At 58.8% G+C, this 11106-nt stretch overlaps 1 protein-coding gene across 3 annotated transcripts; it reads left to right on the forward strand.

Annotated features, from left to right (window-relative positions):
* Positions 1–109: 109 nt before the first annotated feature.
* CPT1B (carnitine palmitoyltransferase 1B) lies at positions 110–8543 on the forward strand. Of its 3 annotated transcripts, XM_055556798.1 has the most exons (19): positions 110–600; positions 1063–1222; positions 1554–1693; positions 2000–2174; positions 2386–2487; positions 2676–2813; positions 2911–2988; positions 3864–3971; positions 4045–4129; positions 4736–4931; positions 5216–5401; positions 5480–5585; positions 5675–5791; positions 6204–6368; positions 6445–6579; positions 6670–6822; positions 7312–7425; positions 7942–8034; positions 8219–8543. In XM_055556798.1, exons 2-19 carry the CDS (start codon positions 1082–1084, stop codon positions 8300–8302), a joined length of 2316 nt encoding a protein of 771 aa, XP_055412773.1. In that variant the 5' UTR covers positions 110–600; positions 1063–1081; the 3' UTR covers positions 8303–8543. The 3 variants fall into 3 exon arrangements, with proteins under 3 accessions (XP_055412773.1, XP_055412851.1, XP_055412893.1); XM_055556876.1 differs by lacking the exon at positions 7312–7425; XM_055556918.1 differs by lacking the exons at positions 110–600; positions 1554–1693 and having other exon boundaries at positions 1094–1222.
* Positions 8544–11106: the final 2563 nt, after the last annotated feature.

An 11106-nucleotide genomic window follows, 5' to 3' on the forward strand; every position in this document is an offset into this window, starting at 1 on the left:
GAAAGTACCCACCAAGAATTGCACACAGATTGACCAAGGACCACTGCAAGGAGCCTCGCTTTCCCCTCCTGAGCAGTACAGCTGTTGGGTGATCTGGGCTTGACGCTGGTCAGGGGCTGTTCTGCCAGTGGGAGCCCTCTGCATCCCCCAGCCCTGACTGCAGCTTAGAAGTGATAAATACCTGGGGGACTTGGGTCGGGTACTGGGGAGTAATGGGTGCAAAGAGGGCCCTGGGGTGGGGCTGCCCCACCCTCAGCACTGGCCATCAGGGGACAGGAGGCACAGCTGACACCCGGGTGACCTTTTCCCTACATTCAGCTATTTTTAGTTCAAATGCCGCCCTCCTCACGTGAGCCCCGTTGGTCCCAGAACTTTGAGCGATCTTCAGCTTGCAGAAACCCGCTCCCCATCCCCACTCCTGATTCTCGTCGTGAGGTGGGGGTAGATTCTGGTTGCCGCCCCGCATCTGTTCTCAACCCAAATTTGGGAGTGGGTGTCAGGTTCCCGGCGAGGGCGGGACTTAGGTGGCCTGCCCTGAAGGACGTGCGGACACGGGCCAGAGCGACTGGCCCCACAATCGAACAGGAGCAAACCCTAGCTGTGAGTGGAGTTGCGGGCTAGCTCGGTCCGCCGACCGGGCCCAGGGCTCTGAGCTCGCATAGGGGTGGGGGGGGGGGGGGAAGGGGTGGGTGGAGGCTGGTGCCAAGGTCCCACGTGACACGGCTAGGGGTACGCACACCCCGCCTCACTCCAAACCAGACCTACTCCGCTTCCGAGGCCACTCACGCCCACCCCCGAGGCCGCCCTTTGCTGTCCTCGGGGTTTCTGAACTTTTCAAGACCTTGACCCCCTTGCCGACCACCGCACCATTGTGCGAAAGTTCTGAAGCGGTTGGCGAGGCTGAAGGACCCGACCTGCGGCCAGGGGTTGGGGGAAACCATGACACTACGGGGGCTGGCCCAGGGAGGGTGGTGGGGGCGGGCCAGGAGCGCGGACAATGGCGGGGGCGGAGCCTCGGCTCGGCGGCTGAGCCTGCCCACGCCCCCTCCTGCCGCCTCCCAGGTGCCAAGCAACCCCCAGGATGGCGGAAGCGCACCAGGCTGTGGCCTTCCAGTTCACTGTGACCCCAGAGGGGGTCGACTTCCAGCTCAGTCGGGAGGTGCTGAAACACATCTACCTGTCCGGGATCAGGTCCTGGAAGAAACGCCTGATTCGCATCAAGGTGGGCGCAGGTGGTCCTGGTCTCTATCTCCCAGCAGGTGCAGAATCCAGCCTTCCAGGGAAGCAGAGACCAGGTGTCAGCTGCTGCCTATTGTCAAGGTCCTCCTCCCCTACCTGGGCTGGCAGCTCTGCTGAGTGACAGGCTCCAGCCCTGCAGAACCCAGAGGGGTGCTCAAAGTGGGGAAGGGAGACGGGAGCAGGAGGTGGTCTTAGGCTACAGTAATCAGTGCAGGTGTGGGAATTTGGAGGAGTAAAAGCGGGCAAAGACCTCATAGGTCTCCGCTCACCCCAGTCCTTCCTGCTCTGTGAGCACGGCCCGTTTCTGCCCACAGAATGGCATCCTCAGGGGCGTGTACCCTGGCAGCCCCACCAGCTGGCTGGTCGTGGTTATGGCAACAGCGGGTTCCTCCTACTACAACGTGGACATTTCCATGGGACTGGTCTATTATATCCAGAGATGGCTTCCTGAGGGGTAAGAAGTAAGGCCATGAGAGAGGGCCGGGCGGGCTCTGAGGCCAAGACTCCTGGGCAGGTGCAGGACACTAGCCACTGGAGGTCACAGGGCAGCCCTCCCTGGAGATGGCCGCCAGCTCAGTCCCTGCTTCTGTGAGTTCGTGTGTGATGCTCTCAGGCGCTCAGATGTGAGTGTATCCAGGGAGTTTTTCCTCCTCTGGTGCCTACCCCAGATGGCTTTATATACATCAGGTCTGCAGAATCAGAATTACCCTGAGGCTGGCCTCAAGTGGACCCCCTGCAGGCCTCTCCTCTTCTCTGACAGGCGTCCCTACCGGACCCCATACACCCGGACGCTTTTCAGCATGGCCATCTTCTCCACGGGGGTCTGGATGATGGGCATCTTCTTCTTTCGCCAAACCCTGAAACTGCTTCTTTCCTACCACGGTTGGATGTTTGAGATGCACGGCCAGACCAGCCACTTGACCAGAGTCTGGGCTGTGAGTGGGGGCCGGTGGAGGGATCCAGGCATCTGGTTTGAGACCACAGGGCCTCACTTTGGGTTCTGAGCTGGAGGTGAAAGCCAGGCAGGGCACTGGTGACTGGTGGGGTGTCCTGGTTCCTAGGGTCTGGGGCAGCTCCTCCAGTGTTTGCTACTTTCCGCTCTTTCCTCCAGCCTCCCCCTCAACATTCTCCACTCTGCATCCTCAGGTCTGTGTCCGCCTTCTGTCTGGCCGACAGCCCATGCTCTACAGCTTCCAGACGTCTCTGCCCAAGCTGCCGGTGCCCAGCGTGCCAGCCACAGTTCATCGGGTGAGGGCCTGGGTCAGGCATCCCAGTGTGCAGGGCAGGCTGCACTCAAAGAACTCACTCAAACGTGAGACTGCCGCCTACAAAGAGTCAGCCTGAGAGGGAGCCATGAGGCTGGGCTTGGAGGAAGGTCAGGACACGAGCGGCTCCTGCTGCCTGGCCCTCACACTGATGATGACTTGCCTGGACAGTATCTAGAATCCGTGGAACACTTGTTGGATGATGAGCAATATTATCGAATGGAGACGCTGGCCAAGGAGTTCGAGGAGAAGACTGCCCCCAGGCTGCAGAAGTACCTGGTACTCAAGTCCTGGTGGGCAACCAACTATGTGAGTTCTACCTCCTGGGCTTACCCTCACCCTCCCTGTGTCCTGGCTGCTCACACCCCACCCGCTGCCCTGACTCTAACCTCCCATCCACCCCCAGGTGAGCGACTGGTGGGAGGAGTACGTCTACCTCCGGGGCAGGAACCCCATCGTGGTCAACAGCAACTACTACGTCATGGTGAGAGCTGGAGCCACACAGGCTGCTCTGTGTTCAGCTCTGTCCCACTCTGGTCTCGGGGCAGAACCTGGAGGACAGCTCAGAGCCACGGCGGTAGTTTCCACGAGCAAGTGGGGGTTCTGGAGTGAGGCCTGAAGCAGAGGGAAGATGGGGGTGTACGACCTACAACAGTCGCCAGGAGGCTGCTTACAGGTGATGGAAATACTAGGGATCCGGAGAACCGAGTCGACCCCGCAGCCTGATGCTGTGCCCCCAGGGCTCCTCAGGCTCACTGCCCTGCCCGGCTCAGGCTCTGTCCCATCCTTCCTTGTTCTCCCACTGGCTTTCCAGCCTTGACTTCCCAGCTGTCCTGACGGCAGGGAACTTCCTTAAGTGCGTCTTAAGTAGATCCAGAGTTGCTTCTCTTAGGGCTCAGGTCCCTAACCTGTCGGTCCCTACCCCGTGAGAGCGGCCCTCCTCCTGCTCCCAGGCCACGGCTGCACAACCCGCCAGGGTTGCCACCCAGCCACAGGCCTGCTCGCCTTCTCCTTTCCTTCTTCCAAAGCACATTTCAAGTAGGGTGCTGCCATCCCCCTCCTCCACAAAGTTATCTTCCTAGAAACCTATGTGCAGCTTGTCTAGGCCAGAGGTTTTAAGCTGTTCTGTGGTGGCGGAACCTCTTCCTCCAAGAAAAATAAACAAAACGTCAACAGCTACAAGGGGTTTGGAAAAGCAGCTCAGGTCGAAGCCAGGGCAGGGGGTGATACGACCGGTCACGCGTTTCACCTCAGAGAGTACGCAGGATGGACTGGGGAAAGGAGACGAGACGCCCAGACAGAGGGGCCACCGCGCACACGTGTCGCGGCCTCCCTGCAGGCTCTGCTATCTCCCTGTAGGACCTGGTGCTCGTCAAGAACACGGACGTGCAGGCTGCCCGCCTGGGAAATGCTGTCCACGCCATGATCACGTATCGCCGTAAACTGGACCGTGAAGAGATCAAGCCTGTGAGTTGCATTGGGGGTGAGGGCATGACCGGAAGAGGGGCCGCATCTGAGCTCTGCCGGCCCTTCCTCCCAGGTGATGGCGCTGGGCCTCGTGCCCATGTGCTCCTACCAGATGGAGAGGATGTTCAACACCACTCGCATCCCAGGGAAGGACACAGGTACGGGGTCGCAGCCGGGCGCCCGTGCCAGGGCGTGGGTGGAGCCCCTCCCTGCCAGCCGTGGGCCCACCATGCCAGTGCCCTGCTGCCTGCTGCTCCCTGAGCATCCTCAGCATCTTAGGGTTGTGAAACTGCGAAAGATAGTTTGTGGCCGATAGTAGACACCTACTGTTTACAGGCACGATGCTACTACTGGGACCCTGAGAGGCCAGGACAGAGCCCCTCCCTGCAGGGGCTCCCGGTGCAAGGGAAGAGTCTCCTGCACAAGAGCGACAGGAAGCCTAATGGAGCTCCTCCCTTGAGGAGCCTGTAGAGGAGGAGGGGCGGGCTTGCCCAGGGCCACCGGAGCAGCACCTGCATTTCTGGCTCCAGGGCAGTCTGTGATTTCCTAGAGCTTCAGATTCGTCTTCTGTGAAATGCCTCATGGGATTGTGGTTGGCATTAAGTGAGAGACATGGAAGCTCTGGCTCGATGCCCAAAGGTTGGGGGAAGGCAGGCCAGGCGGAGGTCCTCATGGCCACCTGGTGTGGGGCTGGGGCCTTCGGGGAAGCATGTGGGGCGGGGGACCCCCGCTTCTGCCTGAGTCCACCCTGGCCTCTGCCACAGACGTGCTCCAGCACCTCCCGGACAGCAGGCACGTGGCCGTCTACCACAAGGGCCGATTTTTCAAGGTGTGGCTCTACGAGGGCTCCCGCCTGCTCAAGCCTCGGGACCTGGAGATGCAGTTCCAGAGGATCCTGGACGACCCCTCCCCACCCCAGCCCGGGGAGGAGAGACTGGCAGCCCTCACTGCAGGGGGAAGGTATTGGGCCTGTTGGGGCGCCAGGAGGAGAGGAGTTCGGTCCCACGTGCCACCCTGGAACTCAGGCAGGAGGCCTGACAGAGGGAGGGACGTAGGCCCGGCATGCCCGGTGTTGACCAGGACCTGCCGTCGTCAGGAACGCCGGTGGCAGCAACAGGGAGTCGCTGCTGTGACCTCTAGCTGCTGCTGGCTGGATGGGGGTGTGCAGAGGCTGCAGACACAGGTCCTGGGCAGGGCTCTCATCCTGCAGGGGGCCCCCCCTCACTCTGCCCTTGTGCCCTCAGAGTGGAGTGGGCGCAGGCACGCCAGGCCTTCTTCAGCTCTGGCAAGAACAAGGCTGCCCTGGATGCCATCGAGCGCGCTGCGTTCTTCGTGGCTCTGGACGAGGAGTCTCACCACTATGACCCGGAGGACGAGGCCAGCCTCAGCCTCTACGGCAAGGCCCTGTTGCACGGCAACTGCTACAACAGGTACCACGCCCCGCTCCCCCGAACGCGGGCCCCGCGCTCCCCCCGCCTCCCCCCACTGCCCTTCTCCTCCCGCCACAGGTGGTTCGACAAGTCCTTCACACTCATCTCTTTCAAGAATGGCCAGCTGGGACTCAACACAGAGCACGCGTGGGCAGACGCCCCTATCATAGGGCACCTCTGGGAGGTAACAGGCCCCAGGAGGGGCCCTGCAGGGCGGGCTCGGGGTGGGGTGGCAGGGCAAGGACGGCCTCTCAGCCTGACCTTCCCCTGCAGTTTGTCCTGGGCACCGACTCCTTCCATCTGGGCTACACAGAGACGGGGCACTGTCTGGGCAAACCCAACCCTGTGCTGCCCCCGCCTCAGCGACTCCAGTGGGACATTCCTGAGCAGGTGTGCGGGCCAAGAAGGGGCAGGGGTGGCTGTGTGAGAGTGACAAGGGCCTGAGATGCCCTGCAGGCCTCCCCTTTGTCCCAGCCCCACTCTCAGGGGAAAGGTCCAAGTGTCTCTCATGGTCCAGACCAACTTCAGGGAGAACAAAGATCCCAGGACCATCTGGGGGTTGGAGAAATACGTGAGGTGTGAGCTCATGTCTGGAAAGCACCTGTCAGTGCCCCCTCCCCCCCAGAGCCCAGCGGGGCCTCCGCGCTGACGCCCCCGGCCTGTCTGTGGTGTCTCCTCCTGAGGACATCGAGGCCTGCCCAGCCTTGCCTTCCTCCATTACCAGCCCTCAGGCCTTCTGGACATGACCCCGGAGTCCTGCTGGAGAGCTCTGCCCCCAGCTGACCCCTCCGTGTCTTGGCAGTGCCAGGCGGTCATCGAGAGCTCCTACCAGGTGGCCAAGGCGCTGGCGGACGATGTGGAACTGTACTGCTTCCAGTTCCTGCCCTTTGGCAAAGGCCTCATCAAGAAGTGCCGGACCAGCCCTGACGCCTTCGTGCAGATCGCCCTGCAGCTGGCGCACTTCCGGGTAGGAGCCCCGGGCCGCCGAGCAGGCGGGGTGGCACCCGGGTGCACCCCAAGGTTCACCCTTCTGTGTTCCCCAGGACAGGGGCAAGTTCTGCCTGACCTATGAAGCCTCAATGACTAGAATGTTCCGAGAGGGCCGGACAGAGACAGTGCGCTCCTGCACCCGCGAGTCCACAGCCTTTGTCCAGGCCATGGTGCAGGGGCGCCACCTGGTAAGCCCCCGTGGCCTCGTGCTGGCGACCGCTCGGCCTCTGCAGGTTCAGGGTCAGACCTACTCTTCACGGCCCTGTTTCTGCCCCCAGAACGAAGACCTCCAACGTCTGTTCCGGAAGGCTGCTGAGAAGCACCAGAATATGTACCGCCTGGCCATGACAGGGGCGGGGATTGACAGGCACCTCTTCTGCCTTTATGTGGTCTCCAAGTACCTGGGAGTTGAATCCCCTTTCCTGGCTGAGGTCAGTGTGGACGGGCATGTCTGTCCGCAGGCCCGCTCTCGGGGGCTCTGCCTGCTCCACACCCCGCCCAGGCCTGTGGACTGGCCCCAAGCAGCAGCCTTCCCCTTGGCGAGTGGGTGTTGGCATGAGTGGGGATGGACCGACAAACGTGACATGTCGGGGTGGCAGCACCCATGAGGGAAATGCAGAGGCTCAGGGGGACTGGGGTGTCCGGGCGGAGGGAGCCTTCACTGCCCAGACAGCCACCGAGGCCGTGGCGTGGGATAAGGAGGAACAGCTCGGGGTGCGGGTAGAGGCAGGGGCGGGACAGGCAGGTCCCATGATGGACGGTTCTGTGCAGATGCTGTGACAGTGGGAACAGACCGGGGACCAGGCCGCAGTCAGGAAGCCCCGCGTCCGTCCCTTCTGCGTCCTCAGCCGGGACAGGCGCTCAGGCACCACTGTCGGCCGGTGTGCAGAGCGTCTGACTGCAGGGCCTCCCTGTCACAGGTGCTCTCAGAACCCTGGCGCCTCTCCACTAGCCAGATCGCTCAATTCCAGATCCGTATGTTCGACCCAAACAAGTACCCCAAACACCTGGGTGCTGGCGGTGGCTTTGGCCCTGTAAGTGCCCTTGAAGGTGGGCAGGTGGGCAGGACTAGGGGACGGGCGTATCATTGGGGAGTGCAGGGACTCAAAGGGGTCAGACCAGAGGCAAGAGCACAGGCCTGGACCTGCCTGGCATGGGAACAGAATGGGTACCTGTCGACCTGTGGGGAGGAAAGTGCATGGGACCTCACCCCTGCTGGAGTGACCCTGCCTGGAGCTGATGCGCCCTCTGAAGGGGGCTTACAGAGAGTCCAGCTCTCCCACTGAGATTCACACAGGCTAGTTGGTCAGGGAGCTGGAGACGCCGTGGAGAGAGGCGGTGCTCTTGAGCCTCCTGAGGGGACGCAAGGTCGTGGGTCCCCTGGTGGGGTCTGCAACCCTGGGGCGCAGAGCTCCTCTGTTTTCCCACGGTTTCCTGGGGGTGGGCCCCTTCCTGTGAATCTTGTCGGCAGAACAAGGATAACATCAGCTTGGCTTTCAGATCTTCAAGGTCAGCTCACCTCTCCTTCTTTACCCTCCACGCTGCCTCAGGTGGCAGATGACGGCTACGGCGTTTCCTACATGATTGCGGGTGAGAACACCATCTTCTTCCACGTCTCCAGCAAGTTCTCCAGCTCGGAGACGGTGAGTCTGCCCTGCTGCTACTCCGCCTGAGGAGGGTCGGCCCAGGGCGCGTCGGGAAGGACCCTTGCTCCTGGGGCCAGGGGGCGGGGGCTCGCCCCCAGGGCATGTCTGGAAGGGTTCTTGCTCGTGGGGCCAGGGGGCAGGGGCTCGCCTGGAGGTTGGTCTGAACTCTTGACTTCCACAGAATGCCCAGCGCTTTGGGAACCAGATCCGCCAAGCTCTGCTAGACATCGCCAATCTTTTCCAAGTTCCCAAGGCTGATGGCTAAGGGCTGGAGAGATGCCAGCTGCCCTTCTGTCCCCACAGAGTGGAGGAGAGGGCCTGTGGTCGGCCTGCAGGCACAGGGGTGGCAGCGCATAGGTGCCCAGGCTCCAAGAACATCTCCGGAAACAAGTGCTCCCCCAGCTGACACTGCTCCCTGAGGGCTCAGGTGGCGGAAGTAGGGCTGGAGGGAATCTTGATTTTTTTTTTTCTTGCTAGATGCTAATAAAAATAAGGCTGTATGGTTCTGTTTTAGCCCTTAAGTACCTGTAGGTTTTTTGGGGGGGTGGGGTACTAGGAGGCCCTTCCCTTGCTCTAGCTCAGGCCAGCGAGGTGGCCAGGGAAGGGCTAGGGCTGGAGACTGTGAGAGGCTTCTGACCTGCTTTAAATATGGGTCTCTGCTGTCCACACCCACATATGCACTTGGAATAAATTCTTGCTTTAGAACCTCCACCCGTTCCCTGCTGCCACTGTTTGTGTGCTGGACTTAGGGCCCACCTGCCTCCTCTGCACCTCCCTGGGCGGGAGCACAGCTCTGTGGAGGCCTCGGCATAGGGAGGAGCTGCAGTCCCAGGCCTGAGTCTGGGTGCCAGGTGGTCATGTCTGTGAGGGCGCATAGGATAATCTGGAGCAACAGGCATTCCTTCCTTCAGGCCAGCTTTTTATTAAAATAATATTATGAGTAAACAAAAAAATTAATATGAAAGTATAAGCAGGTACTCACTTACCATTGCCACAAGCCTGAACAAATCTAGATCTCATTGCTCCGCTAGGTGCTGAGAACCAGATGTGCATTAGAGACAGTCCTCGGCCTTCTCTTATTAGCCAGTGTCTGCTGAGCAGCCACCGTCTCCTTGGCTGCATGCGGGAGACTCTGTGGTGAGCAAGGCACCGCGTGCCCACAAGCATGCTCCACTCGGTGAGGCAGGCATGGGTCCAGGGACAGAGCGGCTGGCAGGGACACCAGGAGGCTTTTGAGTAATCCATTTAGCAGGTGCTTACTGAGCACTCGATGTGCTAAGCACTGGGACACAGCAGTGAGCAGAACCGGCAAAAACAATCCCTCCCTGTGGGGCTTCAGAGTCTAGTGAGGGAGAAAGGCAATAACCAAGAAGAATGAGCAAATTACATAGTAAGGCGGATGGTAATCAGTGCTAAGGAGAAAAATAAGTGAGGGGAGGAACAAGGAAGGGATGGGTGGCAATTTCAGACAGTGTGGCAGAGCCAGGCCTTCCTGAGTGGGGCCATTTGACTCAAACCAGCAGGAGAGGAGGGTGCAATCCATGTATATACCTGAGGGCAGAGTATTTCAGGCCAAGAGGGCGGCAAGAGTCAATGCTTCATGGTGGGAGGAGCCTGCTGGGGTAGAGGAACTGTCCCCGAGGCCTGTGGCTGGCGTTAGGTCAGGGGAGGGGCAACGGGGGCCTCGTAGGCCAGGCTCTAGCTTCTTGTCATGATGTGGGAAGCCACTGGGGTTTGAGCAGAGGATGATATAATCGGTTGTAAATTTTAATGGGATCATTCTGGCTAACCAGAATAATATTAGAACAAAGTAGGGCACAATACTCTGGCCACCTAATGAGAAGAACTGACTCATGGGAAAAGACCCTGATACTGGGAAAGATTGGGGGCAGGAGGAGAAGGGGACGACAGAGGATGAGATGGTTGGATGGCATCACCAACTCAATGGACGTGAGTTTGAGCAAGCTCCTGGTGATGGACAGGGAGGCCTGGCGTGCTGCAGTCCATGGGGTCGCAGAGAGGCGGACACGACTGAGCGACTGAACTGAGCTGAGGGCACGATGAGGATAGAAGCAAGATGTAGCAGTGAGCACTGCTCCAGGTGATGGTGGAGTTGGGAGAAACTAGGGGACTTAAACTAAGGGATGGAGAATCAAGAAACTAGGGAGCTGGCAAGGGTAGTTCACATTTTATTTGGGTGTCTGGGTGATTAAAATTTTTAAGTGTTTGAATCTGACATGACTGTAAGAAACGTTTGTGAAAATGCCTCAAAATCTTGAAAATATAAATTGAAAGAAAGGAGATTTAGGCTCCTGATAATAGCTTTGAAGCTTGCTAGAACCCTGAGAGCATGAGATGATTCCCAGGACTGAGGGTCCTAAGCTCTTTTTTTTTCCCCCTTTTTATTTTGTACTGGGGTATAACCAATTAACCGACAATGCCGTGACAGTTTCAGGTGAACGGCAAAGGGACTCAGCCATGCATATACACATAACCTCTTTTGAGTCTTGTGAGAAGCTCATAAAATACAGCTATGCTCACAAAATGGTACACTCCGTATCTGAGCTTTCTTGGGCTTCCAAAAGTACCTTCACAGACCTTTGCCTCTCAGGTGCCTGTGTGATTTGCCCTGGGAAACTGTCTGGATTTGGTTGGCCTCTGGGAGACATCAGCTTACCCAGCCCTGGGAGGACAATGAGCCGACAAGCTGGCTTTTAATTAAGGTTAAATTCAGTCAAAGTTCTTTTATCTTATCTGTCCTTGGTTGAAATAAGAGATGAAACCACAGTGCTAAACCAGGGTATAAACTTCCGATGATTACCCACCAAATGCAAATCTGTATTAGTAACCCACAGATGTGCAGATATGCATTACTAGTTAAGGCTAGCAGTCATAAGAGACAAAGCCTGAAGTCTCAATGGCTTAGCCCAATAGAAGTTTAATTTTTATTCAGTTGGCTGATAAGACTCTACTCCATACCATGATTCAAAAATGGGCTGTTAGAGGTCCTGCTTTCCTCAGATAGCTCCTTAGTTGCCTTGGAAATCAACATCCCTCAGGTCCATGGAG

Source organism: Bubalus kerabau, chromosome 1 (assembly GCF_029407905.1).
Source record: "Bubalus kerabau isolate K-KA32 ecotype Philippines breed swamp buffalo chromosome 1, PCC_UOA_SB_1v2, whole genome shotgun sequence".
NCBI classification, from domain to species: domain Eukaryota; kingdom Metazoa; phylum Chordata; class Mammalia; order Artiodactyla; family Bovidae; genus Bubalus; species Bubalus kerabau.